The sequence below is a fragment of the Pyrgilauda ruficollis genome, unplaced genomic scaffold, assembly GCF_017590135.1.
Source record: "Pyrgilauda ruficollis isolate IOZ18807 unplaced genomic scaffold, ASM1759013v1 scaffold24, whole genome shotgun sequence".
Lineage (NCBI taxonomy): Eukaryota > Metazoa > Chordata > Aves > Passeriformes > Passeridae > Pyrgilauda > Pyrgilauda ruficollis.
In genome coordinates, this window is record NW_024523648.1 from 11,219,242 (window position 1) to 11,237,522 (window position 18,281).

Genomic DNA, 18,281 nt, shown 5'->3' on the forward strand with positions numbered 1-18,281 from the left:
TAAATACTTGATTTCTCTGTGACTTGAAAATACTGTTCATAAGCATCTTGGTGAAGTCTTAGCAGATAAAGACCTAGTAATATGGCCTGTAAAATAGAAGAAACACAGCTGCTGTAATGTCTACATATCACAGTGTATGAAATTGAAGTGGGTTTTTTGCTGCCTTGGACACCTTGTCATGTTTTAAACATACTGTCAGTTGAAGAGATTGAATATTTTGGTTTAAAAAATACACAAAACATTTCAACTTTATAGGCCTTAAGAGTAACAAGGTACTGATTTATCTGTTGATAGGTGTTCCAATTACATCATTTGCTATCATAGCTGAGAAAGAGAAGGTTTGTGCAGTGAAGTGAGAGGGATCATAGAAGGATGAAAGTAAAATTAGAGTAAAGCCTTCCATATATTTTGAATTTCTGAGAACTAGGATGAAGAGAAAGGCAGGGGCAGATTCACAGGTAAAAGATACCAGCCCTGATGTAGCCAAATTCCTTTTTGAGGATTTGAGGTGACACTGAAGGACAGTCAAAATCCAGGCTCCAAGGCTGATACAGGCACCTTAGGAAGGTCAGTAGGAATTTTTTTGCCTCAGTCTGCAAGATGAGATGATGCATTAGGTCTGCACCAATACAGCCTTGCAGTTGGTAGTCCTTTCTGTGAAAATTTTACCTGAATTCTTGGTGGTTTATGAGTGACTGTTCTTCAGTAGTGGTCAGCCTCTTAATTTTTGAACTCTGATCCCAGGTTCTGAATTATATGATAATTTTCCTGTGTAATTGGAGTATCTGTGTGTAGATGGGACTATTTTGTATGAATAATAAGTAGTCCTAAAACACCTTGGGGCTTGCTTCTTTCCCAATCTCCAGATCAGTTCCATGGCTGCTCTTCCCTCTTTCTCAAGAAGAATCAGCAGGTGAACACTTCTTCTGTCATGTTTCTCTGTAAAACCTCACCACTGTGTGCTTTTCCATTCTTTGAGAACTGCTCATCTAGAAAACAATTCCTAACACATGAAATTGAAGTCTATATTTCTGACGCTTCAGCAGAAGTGTTCTTTCTCTGCTTGGCAATGCATAGTATAATTACCATCAAGTGGTAACCAGTGTGGAATACAAAAATTAATGCTAAACAAAAAACAAAACATGGGAGCATATGTCAAATTCTGCTGTTGACGGAAAAAAATTACAAAGTGTGCTTACTTAAGCATACATATCTCTGCTTATGTGAGACTGAATACCTTTGAAAAATAAGGAATTATAATTTATTTGATTAAAGTTTTAGCAAGAGAAATAGGAGTAGGTACTTGTTTAGTTTTAGGAGAGGTACCAGTTTGGGGAATGTGGGTGAGAACAGAGCCAAACTCATCTCAGGGGCACAAGGGAAGGGCAAGAAGCATTAGGCACACACTAAGAAGAGGGATGTTGCAACTCTGTAAAAGAAAGAATCAAACAAACTCAAAAATTATAAACCCCACAAGATTCCAGAGAGACTGCAGTCTCTATCACTGGAGAAATTTGACTAGACAGAGCCCTCAAGCACCCTGTTCTTGCTAGGCTTGCTTTGAGCTGGAGGTTTCACTGTATGATCTCTCTCTGAGAGTCTCTTTGAATATATGTGATTGTGTTGCTGTGACTTAAAACTGGCTTTACATTTTCTAAACACAAATTTAAAATAACCTACAGAATCATATATTACCTGTTGCACCAGTTGGTGTATCTTTCTTATTTCTGCTCCTAAAAATATCAGTACATCCTGTTTATATAATCCTGTCAATTAGAAAGCTGAGGTAGTTTCAGTCATACAATCTGTCATCCTTTCTGTCTGTCATCCTTAGTTTTGTTCTTTCTTTTCAGCTTGCAAATTAATTTCCTTTGTGTTTTCTATATTCTTCATTAACCTTTTTTTTGTCTTTCTATATTGATTTTGTGATGTGAGTGTGATTGAATTGGTTTTACTTCAGGAGGGAGAAAAGAAATGCTAGACTGGGGAAAGAGGGCTTCTCTAATTTGCCTTCTTTTCCTGTCTGTATTTTCTTTATTTCCCTTGTAGATTTATGTCAAGCTACTTGTTTTGGAGATTATAAAGCTGAAAATAGTGTTTATTCTGTCTGGATGATGGACTTTTTCTTGCCACCAGTTTCCTTTTATGTAAAACCTCATAGTGTGATGATCTGGTATTCTGTTATAGGGAGAAAACTGATGTGAAATTTCTTGCAGATGATGTTTTATTTTTGCTCTTTTAGACACATTGTGAGCAAGCTCCTGAGGTCAGGTATAACTCTGTGTTGTGCCTTAGAATTGGTGCTCGTCTTCATTTCTCACATATTGTGGAAGTGTGAAGCCATTGCTGTTTTTCTTTGACTCACTTGAATTCAATATGCAATCTTGTCTTATAAAAGTAAACAGATAAAACAATTTCTGGGACTGTTCCAGTGACTTGTGACTTTCATTCTTCTAATAAGCATAGATGGGAAGGAGAAGAATGAGATTTATTTGAATGTTTGAACTGTTAAGTTGTTTAGATCTTTGTTAAATTGATTGCATGGTAGGCAGAAAGAGAGTTTCATAAGAGGTGATTTGATAGTAAAACTGGCACAGTTTACTATAGAACCATATTGTAAGCCAGCATCAGTCATCCCCTCTTCATATCAGGAGCCTGCTGTGTAAAAACCATTAAAGGAAGAGCTTTGTTTTAAGCAAATTTATTGCAGTAGCAAATTCATTGATCATTAGATATTGCCAGTAGATGTAGATACTGCCCTGGTTTTTTGTTTTTTGTTTTCTTTAACTTTTTTTACCTTTACTGCTCTTCAAAAGAAAAAAGAGGAAGAAAGATGTGCTACACTACTATAGTGTTGCCCTTGGCAGGGCTTTTCATCTTGAAATGGCATATAAATGAATAAATGCTTCACTTGTTTTTGCAGTTTTAAATCTTTTGCCATAAGTAGAAGTGATATTTTGTTCAAGAATGTCATGTAATTGCAAACTTAAACTGTCATCATTAAACATTATTTTGTTAAGATAGTGTGATATATATTTTTGGTTATTATGCTTTCCAACTGGCTTGTAAACAGCCATGTTTATATATTTCCTTGCTTTATGTAGCATGTGTTCATATGTACTGAGATATAATCGTGCCTTTAAGCTTTATTGTGTTATTTTATGAACTGGGACTGTATCAATTTCTGACAGATGAAATGGGTCTGCAAAATAGTTATGGTCTCACTCTTAGTTAAACAAAAATAGTGATTTTATTCTACGCCTACTGCTGTTACCCTGAATGAAGTTATCTTTTGTTTTATACCTTCCTGGAACCTGTCTGCTTGCAAGTTTCCAGAGTAGAATGCTGATCCCTTTTTTCATATACGGGCATAAGATTAAATGGGAAAAAAGCGTGGCAGGTTCTTGAGGTGGGGCATGCATGTGCCCTTTTCTGGGGCATTGGTCATCCTGGTTAACTGTGTGCACGAAGAGTTTGTGTGTGTTTATACATCGTTTGCTGTGGTTACTCTGGGTTTTTCTAAGTAGTTCAGGCTCACTCTTTAGTCTGCTTTTACTTAAAAGGAGAAAATGTTTTATAAACAAACAAACAAAAAGCACTCACTCACTGTCTCACAGGTTTTATTTAATTGTTCTAAAAGCTGGCCAAAACCTTGTTTTCCCCCCCAGAATAATATACCTTACCTACTGATCTTGGCGAGGTTTTTTTCCAACGCAAACTGTATAGGACAAATAAAGAGCAAGACTAACTGGTGGGGCTTTTTTTCCTGAGACTGGGCCAGGGGACAAATGGAGTTCAGGCCAGTAGGAATTTGTGAATTGTTTTAGTAGACCCAAGTAGAAAGGCATCTGAAGCAGGAAGGCAGTGTACATGAGAAGGTGGGAAGCATCTCTGGTGATGCTTTCTTTGATCAATCTCTCCAGGCAGAGGGTTGGAGACCACTGATGCTTCCATAAGGGACTTCTCTATGTTTCCCTGAACTGGGATCAGTGGCTGGAATTAGTCTCAGTTTTAAGCCTGAGATGATGATGAGAAAGTTCTTTTGCAGACATCTGTTTTTAGTGTTGAGTCAGTGCAAGGTAGGACAGATAAAAATTTCCTGATTTGAAACAGTCTTTGAAAATGTGAACAAAATGTGAAACTAATTAATCTGTTTTCATGTCCAAGCTGTATAACTGTCATGAAAACAGAACAAATTGTATTGTGGCAAAATGCACCAAATTATTAAAGTGATTTTGGTACAATGAAGATGAAGTATTGTTTTTAAATTCAATGTGAGCTGCTAAAGTTCTTTAAACAGTATAATAAGCAACATGTTAATTAACATTGTCAAGCTGTTTCGGGGTGTAACACTGTACAAAAATAGTGTTGTAATAATAGGAATAACTGTTGTACATGCAAATATCAAATTCACTAGTAAGTAATACAGACAGTCCTCAGTGAGTCCAAATTGGTATACCTCACTGCAATTACTCTTTATAGTAAAATCTTCACTCTCAAGCTATTAGAAGTTGGCACAGAATTAGCAGTCAACTGTACTGTAGTTTAGTCTCAAATCCTTCAGACTTAAATTTAAATTTGTTTTAAGGACTGCCATACAGCTGCGCATGTCTTAAAAGTTGTAATAAAAATCATTTGTCCTTCTATCCTTTTTAAACCTTGGTGTCTGTAATCTTTCTACCTCTAGATGAGTGGTTGCACTTAATATTTGTTGGGTTATGAACCACAGGAAATCTGGGAAAGAACAAGCTTGTATGTTAATCTGACATTTGCTGCTAGGCATATAGGAAAGTATTCTTTGTGGAAGTTGGCTATTACAGTTATATGGGAACTCATAATCAAATTTAATGTTTAGAAGAGATAGTTGCTTGCTGTCAGCAGCAGTGGCTGACACCACTGCTTGTTGTGTACCATAAATCCTTCATGGCTTTTGACGTCTCAGCAACAGAGATGTCTAGTGCTCAGTGTACAGTCACTCTGAAATGAAATAATTCTGAAATGCTGGACTTGTTTTTAGCTTAGGAGCAATTATATTCTTTCCAGAGTGAAGAGGTACTGTGGTGAAGCAGTTCCTGTAAAACATTTGATCCCAGGCTCATGACACTAAGAACTCATACAGATATATAGATATACACACACACACTCGCATATACATATATACATACATATATATATATACATACTTAGGGAGAAAGCTATATACACTTTGTCAGCCATTTCAGCCTTCCTTATGGGGGGAGCTGAAATGAGAGACAAGGAACACTAATAGTGTTACTTTCTATGAAGGCATCATAGTTTTGGTACACTGACCCTTCTGTTGCCAATGTGCTTTAGAGAGGTGAGGTAGATACCAAAAGGCAGCTGTAGCAAAGCTTGACCGGCCTTGGGGAGAGCAGGGAAGGGGAGCAGGCTTTCAGCAAATGGCTTCCAAACTGGCACACCACAACTTAAATCCTAGCTTCTAGTCAAGCTAGCAGTGACCAGTACCTGCTGAGCACTGAAGCGATTTAAGAACTGTTGAAATACTTAGGAACCGTATTGAACTTGTGCATAAAACTGATTTATCCTTTTTGAGCCTTTCTTAAGCACATTATATTTTCAGGAAGGACAAGAGGGGTTTGATGCCTTGTAGGTTCAATGAGTATTTAACTGATTGAAGTCTTTGCCAGTTAGATCTCTGCTTTTATAAAGTCTTATTTCATAATCATGATGCCATGATAGCAAATAAGTGTTAAGCATAATGCTGTTTATCTGGTGGAGGTTACTTAGCTCAAGTCAGGAGTTCAGTGAAACTGACCCCTTCTCCCAGTAGTGGGAATGGCTAATTATTGTCCATTTGGGGACTGCTCTGTTTGCTCATCGTTGCTTATATCATTCCAGGAAATATGTCAAACCTCTCTCTTTTTTTTCTCTGTGATTTCTCTCTGTGTTTATAAGATCATAATAGGTGCTACTTTGTCAGACTTGGAGAATAATCTTCCAGAGCCAAGTAGCTAGAAGGAATAGAGTCAGGCAGAAGAAGAAAGTATAATTGTCTGTAAACTCACACCTGAGCACAAACACAAAATAAAGGGCATAGCACAGAGCAGCAGTCACAGTAGCGCAGGATTGTTTTTGCTGAAGGCTTGTTGACCAAACCCAAAAATCAGCATTCAGATTTAGAGAAGACTTTCTTGACCCTGTTATTTTAAAGAGGGTGTTTACAGAGATTGTGGTCAATTTATGCAAATAAAAATCCAACTCCAGTCTGTTAGGCCTGAAGCTGTTAAAGTTAGCATGTGTAACTGCTCCTTACACATAGCTGTCTTTGTAGTAACTTGGATTTGTTAAGTGGTACTACTGGGAAAGGAGAAGTACTTTATCTTGCAAAGTGGTACTACTGTTCATGTATAAAATGTAGCAAGCTTGTTTATACTTCTGTTTTATAATCTTCCAAAGGCCTGTCAGTGAAAGAATTTGTTTGCCTCTGAGTTGTCTCAACAACTGAACAGCACCTTCAGTTTCAAGTTCCCTCATTGTAGTTAAACATTTTCTCAGTATGTATGTTCTTTTGCTGTCTTCATCTCTTAATGGTTTTCTGCTGAAAGCAGGATTTTCCATTTGAAGGAGGAATTCTGAAGGTCAGCTTTCTTTTCCTGAGAAACAAGCAAGTGCACCTCTTCAGGCATCTGCTGCTAATGGGGGTTTGGTGATACCTGGCCGGATAGTCAGAGGAGATAGGTCAGTGCACGCTGCAAACCTGTTTGGCAGGAATGTTCATAACCACCTGTATCCTGCTGGTTTTTCATTTTTATTCCTGTGTTTTTGTGTCATTCTGAGCCTGGCAGACATATTGCAGCTTTTGTGCTTGAAAAATATGCAATACTGAAAGGCCTGAGTCTTGATTTTTTTCATGTACTAAAATTAAGTTAGCATACAATATCATAAAGAAACTCTGGCAATAAAAGCCTCTCTTCAGCTAAATTGGAAAGAGAGAAAACTTAATCTCCTAGGAAAAGGGAAGTCCTGTTTTGCTGCTTTAATTTTAAGTGTCAGTTACTTACGTGCAATCAGTTTGTAGATTAAGTGAGCAGTGTCCTATGTCCATAACAAAAATCTTCACAAAGTATTCTAGTGCAAAAAGCAGGGGTGCTGAATCATTTGTTCAAACTAAAAACTTCAGTATTTGTAAGTAAATAATCTTAAAAGGAAACATTTTTCAGCTCAACTACAAAAACTATGCAAAATTAATAATGGATTTAGTATGCTATGCTTAGAGAAAGGTCTTTTTAACGAGTTTAGAAACGCAGTAAGATACACGTGTCCAAATGTATTTCTTAAAGTTCTCAAATCAGTGGTTTGGCTTTGATCCACAAAGTATTGTTGTTGTTATGATGGTTATATTATTTAAAGTTTCTGAGTTCTGATTTCTCCCAGTATTTAAATCACAGAAGGTTAATTAAAGCAGTTCTTTATTTTGCAATTGGTTTGGAATATTAACCTCACAAAGCCTGCATTAAATCAGTGAAGTGACAGAATTGCATTTGCTTTATAAAATAACTCTACAAGAGCAAAGGAAAGCCATCTATAGTTCAGTGCCATTAATTGCTTGGCATTTAGATATTAGCATAGGAGTCAATTAATTAACTTGATAGTAAAACTACTAGAATGCAGGCTGATAAAAACTATTTTGTTATAGGAGATTAGTGATCATAACGATTGTTGCTACCCTTACCAGTCTCCTTACTGGTCGAGGAGAGTTTTCTTTTAACATTATTCTGAGAGATAAATTAATATCCCATAAATAATTTTATCCATACCTTTGAAATGTAGCAGTTAGTTATACAGAATAGTGAGTTTATCAGAAGATGCCTGATCATGTAATTGTCATTTATTTTATGACCCACTAATCTGATGGCTGTTCATTGACAAGTTATGTAGGCAAATATTTTAGGATATAAAGAATATACAAATGCCGTTCTAAGAAAAATTCTAAAATGCAAATAGAATAGCATTCAGAATTAAGTGATCATGTTGTAAAGTCTAAAAATTACTAATAAATCTAAGTAGTTGTTTTTTTTTTTTTTTACTTTGTTCTGTTTGGTTGGTTGGTTTGGTTTTTTAGTTCTGTATGAGCAGTATATATTCCAGATTTCAGTGGTCTTGTAAATTGCACCTCACGGCCCGTTGCAATATAGCAATATTCTCTTACGGCCTTTAAATTAACACACATTATTTTCCTCAGAGGCAGGGAAAATAAGTTTGTTAATATTCCTGGCATAAAATCTAACACTGCATTTTTTTTGCTTCATGCATTTTCTTAATAATTGAAGCTGTTCAGTATACATATATTTAGTTTTATTTTCTGTATTTAGCACTGGGATTTTGTTGTTGAGACAATGTATTATCTGAATATTGACCAGTATACATTTCATATGCATTCATTATTCTTTCCAGTACTGTAGTAGGATTTCAAATAGAATTTGGAGCATGCAGCTGAATTGTTATAGGGTGTTTTAGTTGTTGCAATCAGATATGTACAACAAAGAATGAAATAACAAATCAAAATAAATAAGATACCACTTAAAAAACAAGTTTACCTTTAAATGTTGACAAAACTACTTGGTGTTTATGCTGCAGAAGAGAGGAGAACAACTGTTGGTCTTGGTGAGCTGTCCCTCAATAAATCAGGCTCTGGAAGAACACAGCCTCTCTCTTTGTGTCTTCCTCGTGTTTATCCCTGACTGCCAAGAAGCTATCTTCCACATGCATGTTTGTAGGTAGAAAGCTAAATAACCAATTATATCCAGTCTGGGATTTGGATCTCTGCCTATAGAATTCAAGAAGATTGTTCTCCTTCACCCTCACAAAAAAAAAGAGGATCTTTGTTGCTTTATTACCTAGTAATCCTTTACCAACTTTTAATAAACATCACTGTTTTTTCATTGCTATATTAAAGAGTAGTCAGTGGTCTGGTCTCAGAGTTTTAGGTTTTCACCACTTCTTTCATTTGTCCACCACCCTCTTACCCCCTCCTCCTGCTGCTCCCAGCAACAGCCCAGCTGGGAATATTTTCTTTTGAGAAAATCTTTGTGGTTGTGGTGATGGCGGTGAAGACTTTTCTATCTCAAAAGAATAAAGAAATAGTTTACTGCTGTTGGTTTAAACTGTTGTATTGTGCAGTCCATTGAATTGCTTCTACTGGTGGGCGCTTCCTTTTGGAAATTTTGGTTCTTTTTCCACTCCTTGGACTAAGATATTGTTCTGTGTGGTAGGCTGGATTTAAAGATTTTTTGCACAGATACTGTGTCTTCACAGATTGCAGCAAAAGGGAGGATGGTAATGCAGCTAATTTTCTACTTCCAGTAGCCAGCCCCAAATGTAACACACCAACACTTTCACATACTGAAAACCAAAGTTAACCGAAACAGCAGGGACCAGTTGAGAATACCTTCTTTACCAAGTTTATTACAGACTTTTTTGCATCTGAGCTTTAGTTCCTTCTCCTATTATTGTACTGTTGATAAAATAGTAGGTAAATCTCCTTTCAGTTTTTATGTAAGGGCTCTCTGTGGTGGAGTATTAGAGGGTAAGTTAGCAGGTGTCACTGGACTGTGATATATATTGTCTGTTATACCATATAGCTTTATATATGAGGGACGGGGGCTAGGAAGAAAATCTCTCTATTCTGTTTTTTTTTTAAAGTGTAACCTCAGTGATATTTTGCAGCCCTTCCTAACTGGTTTGCAGGTTTTCATGAGTCTTTAGATGAAGTCCTGGCTTCTACCTCAAAGCACAGACACAGACGTGCCCCTAAGAAAACACTGAAGTAATGTTTCCCAGTCTTGAGTGAGGAAGTCTCATCCTTACGTACCTAGCTCGATTAGCCTTGAGGTAGCAGCTGCTCTCGGTGCAGCTTTTCTCTTTATTCTGTAAGCTGGCTTCAGGCTTTCAGCTCTGCTGTAAGCTGCGGGCAGTGCTCTGACCTCATTTCTGCCAGCGAGCCGTATGCTTGGGAGAGCTTCCTCGGCAGCAGCAGGCACTCTGGGGCAGGCTGCTGCCCTCTGGGGCACAGAGCCCCCCAGCTCTCTGCTTCTGCAGCAGCTGAGCTGAAAGAAATGGCAGGTTTTAAATCCTGCCCCTCTCCCACCTTTCGCCGGGTTTAGCTGTTTCTTTGGGGTGCAGAGCTGTTTCTCAGCCCAGCCTCACGTCTCGAGTCTGCTGAAGCGATTCTGGAATTTTAGGAAGGACTAGTGTGGCAGGGCAGGATGCTGGATGGCACAAAATCTGTAAGTCATCACATTAACATAGTAGTCTGTCCCAAGTGACTAGAAAGAATAGAACATGCAAAACTAGCCAGGCCTCTTTTTAACATTTTTTTTTTGTTCTGTTTTGTTTTAAATATAGCTTTGTCAGTGAAAAAATGGCAGGGAGAGGAAGGAGGGGGTGTAGAAAATGAAAGCGTGGTTGGACTGTCAAGCCATGTGGGTTTTTTAGGAAAAGTCCAAAAAGCTCTGTAAACATGGGAAAATGCATGGAAATAAAATGATCATTTTACCCCCCCATTTCCAACTTACATTTCTCAGATTGCTTCTTTGGACTCGCTCTCATCCTTTATTTACACTGGAACTTTAGATCTGTAGAACGAAATCCTACCTTTTTTGCCTGTAACTGAAGAGCTGACAGCTGTTTATCAGGCTGTGCCGTATGCAACAGTCACATTTTAATACAAGCATCAAACTGGCCTATTTTTCTTGTGGCATGTTACAAGTATGAGAGAGGAAAACGAGAAGAAATGTCTTGTTTCTGATTAAATCCACTATTGATATGCTCTGTGATCCATGGAATGCAATAGTGGCGAAAGAGAAAAGCAAGATCAGGGTTTCTGAGAATGATTTCATCTTGGAGCTCTTCCTGCATCACTTGCTTTATGTGGCTCCTGGAGGCCATATAGCAAGACACATGTGAAAATGGGCTAGAGTGTTGAGGAAGAAAGACCCTTCTGGCTTGTTCATTGGCTCAGGTTACCTAATACGCGACTAGAAGCTGTTGTCCAAACAAAAAATCTTCCTGTAAGATGTGGGGAGGTTTTTTTGATCCTGTCTGTGCTTAAAATGTTTTCAGTGTATTCTACAGCAAAAAGCTTTGGATAGGTAGTCTGATTTACTAATAGCTTCCAGAGAATTCTGATGAGCTGACCCTCAATAATATATTTGCTCCCCTAAGTATCTTTTGCATCAACTGCTGCATAGTGTATTTCTTTTCTTCCCTCTGCCGTGTCTTACAACTTACTTTAGATGTCATTTCATGATAACTGGGATCATGAAGGGAGAAAATTATGTTACCATTGTAAATATTTTTTTAACCAGCCTAACAAAGGACGTTTAGGATAGAGTCAGTTTTAGAAAGAAACTGCAGATATCTTGAAAGGGACAGTATTAATAACACTGAAGAAGGTGATGAGGTGTCTTATGGACAGTGATTGGTCAGAACTTGAGGCACGCAAACTGGCAGGTTTTCCAAATGTCTCCATGTACATGGTAGGATTTTTCTCTTACAGATTAGTTATGTTTTCTGGATTAATTTGTCCTCTTTGAAAAGGAAGGGGTATTTTGCTTTGGCAATTTTCTGAAGTTGTGATTTTTGGATTAATTTATCCTCTTTGAAAAGGAAGGGGCTATTTTGCTTTGGCAATTTTCTGAAGATGTTGATTTTCTTTAGTACCTGTAAAGATGTTGAAGACCAAAGTTAACTTGGTGAGGCAGAGGATCATCTTTGTTTCTGATGGCATGTTCCAGCCCTGGCTTGACTGTGGGCAAATGATTACAATCTGAAAGAGCTGCAGTTGCTGCTTGCTGGTCCCACTGACATAGCAGTCAGCAAAACAGTGTTAGCATTTTGCAGGGGATGCCAGCCTGCTGGTTGCCGTTCTTCGGGACCGCTGCTTTCCTTGTCTCCATTCAGCTTTCCATGGTAGTGGTAGAGGGTTGGCTTGAAGTGATTTACGTGTTCTGGTTGTGAACAGGGTTTGTTCAGTTCATCACGTAAATACAGACTCGCGTGTTTAAGAGGATTACCAGACTGCATTGGTAATCCACCTCTGGTGGTTAGCACGCTCTTCTTTTTTGTTGGTGTAATAAGTGATAGGACTGACAAAACAATGTTTTTTCCTGCAATCACCTGTTCCTCCTGTGCAGCAAGAGACTTGCTTTCTGTTTGTGCACAGTGCTCTCCAGCTGCAAGGTAGCAGTTTTCTTCAAGGCTTTGTAGGCTTCTGTTTCATTTTTTCCTTCCCCCTTCCTGATTCATAAAATTCAAGATATGTATGTATGTATTTCTTCTTGACCCGAGAACTTCTGCAAGAGTCCATCTACATCCTGCAGGAGTTCTGCAGACCATCTGGCCAGGATTCAAGCAAACGTCTCTGCTCTTTTGTCCTTAGTGGATTGTTCCCCGCAGGGCTGCTTGTGTGAGACTCTGTTGCCTGTGCCTTTGGGCATAACATTTTTTCTGAGTGCAGCCTTACCTACAATATTCCTCTAACAGATTGGCTGGCCTTTGTTGTCAGTTTTGTGCTACCAGATAATATATAACTTGGGAGTTTACATGTTAGGTATTAGGGTTAGGCTAGAAGTTGGCTGTTTAGGGATACGTCACCATTCTGGAAAGTAATTTTTTTCTTTATTGTAGTCTGTTAGTACAGAAGGTAGAAATAGGGGAGATGTGTTGATACATACTTATCTACACAGAATGAACAGATGCTTGGTTGACTGCTAACAAGGCATATCCTTCTAGCATAGCCCCTAACAAATCACTTGGCTTCTTCTGTTCAGCAGTATTCCTTCAGAGACAAGTAAAATACTCTTGTACTGTAGGGCTGTCCATTTCTCTTGGCTGCTGTACTGGGTTCTGATTTCCATTCTCAAGTGGTCTGAGGCAAAAAAAGAAAAAGAATTAACATTTGTTTTCAGTTTTGCTTGTTGTCACATTGCTATAGAATTTGCAGCTCTCATGCTTGAAGTGTTCTTAAGATTAACCCACTGAATCAAGAACATGGGCTAAAATAGTTTTTAATGAGTTTTTTTCCAGATTGAGTTCTAGCATATTATTTTAAATAAATTATCTTCTTTCTGTTTAACCATCATGGTACTTATCTTCCTGGGTGGTCACGTTATCCCTCTGAAACTCATTGCAGTAGAAGTGAATGAAGCCTGAATGACATTTCTCACCCAACCCTCCTTTAAATGTGGTTTTCCCTCAAACATTAATATTTTCACTATGCTTTCATTTTCCATTAAAAATAATTTAAACTATTTTATAATTAGATCTAATCTTCTTCGGCAAAACTTAAAACAAATGTGCATTACATCTACATGGTTTCAATCATTTTCAGCGCTATATGCATTCAGATTTGCAGAGAGCACATCCATGTGGACGGGCTTGCTTGTCTTAGGCTAGGTCCAGCTAGAGAATGAAAGCATGACACTAATTACCGTTGCACATGAAAAAGGGAAAAAGCTGTCTGGCTCCAAAGTGGTTGCAGTGTAACTGACTCCTGCAAGTGTGGAGCCAGGCTCATGGCTGGCTGCTGCCAAAGAAGGGAAGTTTCCTTCCCCTCTTGCTCACCCAACACTTCCCAAGGCCAGCTCGACTCAGTAAGCCATGATAAAGCTGAAGGGGAAGGGGTTACTTACCTGGCAAGTTTTAAGTTGCACCATCTACAAAGTGGTCTAATAAAGACCAGTAATACAAACTAAGGGATGTGTGTCCAGCTGCAAGAATTGTGGGAGGCAGGAACAAGGAGCCTTTGACTTTATTGCCAGCCAGTATGTAGGCTCACTCCGTCACTTTAAACCTCTGTGGTAGTGAAATCCCACACCAGAATTAGAGACTTTGAAAGTCTATGAGATGAATACAGTAGCAGAGAACAAGAGGGATGAAAATATCGCATTCCCTCCCTTACTCATTAGACTACACTGATCTTGAGATCCATATACTTCAATTTGCAGAAAAAGCTGAAAGTCTATGTAAATAGGAGATTAATAACTAGTCCAGGCTCTGTGAATCAAAAGCAATTGGTTCTTGTTATTATTATTGCTTCCCAAATATACTAATTGTTTATAGACCAATTTCTGAACAGCCTACCCAATATATAGCCTTTAGGTTCTCTCTAGTTCTTTTTTCTTATCTACCTATTTTAATCATAAATGTGTTTTTGGAAGTCTAAAAAAGTGTAAACCTCAACTATTTTGAGTATATGTTTATGACTTGCTGATTATTTGTCCTTGTGCTTTTCTAAAATCTGATGGGGGAAACCCTGACTTTAGTTATTTTACAACTTTGTTGACAGTTTGTGCTGTAACAGCTATGATATGATTGGGTTCATGCCAAGTTGGGAAGTTCTGAGTGGAAACTTGTAGCCTTCTGTTTATAAAAGCCTGGGTTTCTGTCTTACACACATGCTTATCTATGAGAGGAAGGATTTTCTGTGATTCATAAAAAGTCATAAGCTTTATTTTGAAAGCCGATGTCAATGATGGATGAAATACTGGGAATCAAACAAACAAAAACAAAAAAGTCAGGAATCCCAGGAGAAGACTGAGTCTCAGTATCAATGGGGAATTCCTCAGCCATGACTGTAGCACAACACGTGGTAACATGTTTCTCTTCCCCTTATGTTCCCTCTCTTCAGTCCCCGATAAATCCATTCCTAGATGCTAGGAAGAAAAATGACCTTTCAAAGCTGTGAGAATTGCCAATTCCATGCATTTCCTCCGTGACAGACAATTTACTCTAATACTTCTGTCCTTACTTCTTATTTATCTCTCAAAATCTGTTGTAGCTATTCTGTAATATGCTGTATGTTAACAAAATTTCCAAATGCAGAACTGAAGAAAGGCAGTAGGGATTTTCTCTCTTTTGTTTTTCAGTGAAAATTATACTAAGCACTACTTTGGTTATGAAGCCAACCTCTTAGTGGTTGCTATTATTTAATCATTATGTTTAGGATATAAATGGACTGTTTTTATTGGACAATACATATGTATAAACAGATAAAATTATACACACAGTCCCATGCATATTTCATCTGGGAGATTCCCAAGGCTGCAGCTTACTGAGAGCAAACTTATCCTTTATTTCTCAAGAGCTGCTTTCCAAGTTTCTAGTGATCCAAGTATCTATATAGCTTCACAGAGAATGTAAGAAAGAGTTTGTAATCTCAGTCCCATTTGGAGTGCACAGGTGCCTGTATCATTAACAAACACAAATGTCTGTGTGTTTGCAAACCTCACCTACAACTCAGCAAATGGATTTGATTTTTCTACAGACAGAAATGAAAGCTCTATGAAAACAGTGCATTTAAAAAGACAAAGGGTGTTGTGTCTGGGGTTTTTAATGTGCTCTTCGGTGTGTGGAAAGGCATTTCATACATAGTCTCCAAATACCAGGTAAAAGTAAATTCCATTCAACCTGCAGTGTTTCTCATGAGTAAGCATGCTATCTCTTCTCTCTCCTGCTCTGGTCTCCCTGGAAATTTCAGTAGGAAGCAAGGTTAAAGTCTTGCAAACATGTGGGAAAACCCATGCTTGGTACATTGTAAGGAAGTACTGGCTCTTGATTTTTCAAAATATAAAAAACATGTTTGCTTCCCAGCAAAATCCTGTAGTGTCTGTTTGGAAATAGGAACAATTGTATTTCTACAGTGATGTCTCCTAAACTGAATATTCCATTTAGCCTTTTTCATCACTCTTGGTATAGCTGTGTAGTTTTTGTTGTTGTTGTTTTGACAAGTGGTTTTTATTTGGTGTAATTTTTTAAGAATTAGGAAGAACAGCATTGAATGCTGAATTGGAAGTTGAAATCTGGGGTTGCCGTGTTTATTGGGAATGCCTGTGTAGTGACAGCCCCAGTGTGCGTGAGCGTGGTGAGTGTGTGTGCGTGCGCTTTTTTAAATAAAAAGGAAAGCAGAGGTTTGCTCATTTGTTTGCCTATTGTGAAGCTGTCCTGCACCTTTCTACTCCTTTGTACTGGGGTGAAGGCTGCTGAATGGAGGCCTTGTGCCATTTGTTGATTTTAAACCTCACTGTTAATCCACAGGAACCTGCTGGTGTGCGCAGCAGGAGAGCTGTGTGACAAGTGGAAATCTGGGCGGGAGGGAGTGCGGGGGGTCACAGGGGATAATAATCATTCAGCCATCAGCCTTTGTCACCCTTAAGCCTAATTGTTACCCTCTGCTGGTAACCACATTGAAGTGCTGGCCTTTTAAGTGTTTCTTGATTTTACTTGGCACAGGCTTAGGGATAGGGCCATTTATTGCTGGGTTTATATCGTATCAGGTTTGCTGGGGTCTGTTTAATTAGCCCCATTGAGTTTTCTGCGTCTCTTAAAATAATCTGTGAGAGTCCAAATGGGTGGAAGGGGCTGAATGGAAATGGTACAGTTGTTAACAAATTTCTCTCTGTCAGAAGCTGGGCTAAAACCAGAGACAGAAAGCTTTCCTGCTCTGCCAGCCAGCTGCCTTCTGGAGTCTGTGCGTGAGCCGCAGCTGTGGCTGTGGGCACTGCACAGGCAGCAGCAAGGTGATGGTGGGGTGGGGCAGAGGGCAGCTTGTCCTGTCCTTCTGTGCCTTGCAGCTCCTACCTGCTTCAGGTATGCCACAAAATTGAATGCCTTAGGGTGGCTGATGCAAACTGAACTGGTGGTAAACTGGGGAAGGGGAGAGGAGAGTTAAATCATTTAAAAACAAAGAAAAAGGTGGGATATCTTTTCTAGCAGGAACTGGTTCTTCAACTTTCCCTGCCAGTTATACATGCTGCAGTCAGTATTGAGCTTTCTGTTGTTTTCCCTAAAGAAGCTAGTGTAGAAGCTGCTATAGAAGCTAAAATGAAGCCTGAATTTAAGGCTTTGCAATGGGCAAGTATCTCTGTGTGTGATAAGAGCTTGTGCTGCGGGGTGGGAGATGGGGTGCAGGACGCAGTTTCATTGCTCCCCCAGTCCATGCATGGTGGGTGTTGTGTTGGGCCATTAACTACGACTGGTTGGGCCTGTGTAGGGAGGAAAATCCCCAGGTTACTGGTACAAGCTTTGGAGCTATGCTTGATCAAATACATGTGCCCTCTAACCCTTCAAACAGAATGTGCCTCCAGCAGATGCAGTGACTGTGCTGTGTGCTATGACCTGATGGCCAGGGTTTGAAATTTGCGCCAGTAGTACCGATGGTAAATCCAGGGTTGTTACAGGAGTCTGATTACACAGCGTGATTGTGATCCTGTTTTCAAGTCCGGTCTTCCCTGGCTCAGTACTTTATCAAAACGCTTGAGAATACATCTTAGAGTAGGACGAATCTTTATGCTTGCTACTAACTCTTTTACAGTAAAATAGGGTTGTTTAAGTGGTTTGGTTTTGTGTGTTTTCCCATGTTCCAGTGGTGTGATTCCCTGGTGGTTGTTGGCATGCATCTCAGCTCCCTGGTTTTCTTTACAAACAGCACATGTCATAGCAGTACCTGTGTGGACCTGATACTTCTATCAGAAAGGTTTAACTAGTAAAAACTAGAGATAAAAAAAAAACACCAGCTGTTTTATTTTCACCCTTCCATGATGCAGATTTAATTATAATTACTGAGTCAGTTTAATAATTCTTCTACAACTGTTGTTGCAGGACATGTCTCAGGAAGGCTATGGAACCAGATCTCAACCCCCTATGGCCCCAGGAAAGCCTAACCATGAAGACTTGAATCTAATCCAGCAAGAAAGACCATCGAGCTTACCAGTAAGAAAATAATGTTTATTTCAGTATTTTAAAATTGAAAGCACTTTACATACCAGTTCATGGCATCTGGGATGAGCAGATAAGAAGCAGTTAAAGAAGAAATAAAATAAGGTTGATGAAAAATTGTTTTTAAAATTATGGGAACAGATAGCTTGTATGTGAGTGAACTTGGCTTAGGCTTGTTCTGGCTCAGAACAGCACTATTTATGCACATGCATGTTCTGTGCTTCTGTACGTGTGTATTTGCACAGAGGAAACTGACTGATTTTTTAACTTTAGGAATTCCATACTTGCAGAAACCAGTCTGGTGAGGAGGAGGCTTTTTTCTGTGTCCTTTTTCAAATGTTTTCAGTAGATTCTGGTTTAAAATATTGTTACCAAGAGCTGTCTGTTCCAAACCCTGATAATCAGTAATGAGTTTGACATGTTAATTCTGGTAATATCTATTACTACACAAGTGTAGAAGCAGGAATGACAGCAGTACTTAGGCTAGGTTGATTTTTTTATTAGGAGATTATTTTGGACTAATA

At 38.7% G+C, this 18,281-nt stretch overlaps 1 protein-coding gene across 3 annotated transcripts in view; it reads left to right on the forward strand.

Annotated features, from left to right (window-relative positions):
• Positions 1-18,281, forward strand: part of ARID1B (AT-rich interaction domain 1B) — a 325,668-nt gene that overhangs the window by 82,103 nt on the left and 225,284 nt on the right. For all 3 annotated transcript variants that reach the window (XM_041469726.1, XM_041469727.1, XM_041469728.1), the window contains exon 5: positions 17,641-17,751. In XM_041469726.1, coding sequence (XP_041325660.1) covers positions 17,641-17,751 — 111 coding nt within the window. The remainder of the gene's footprint in view (positions 1-17,640; positions 17,752-18,281) is intronic.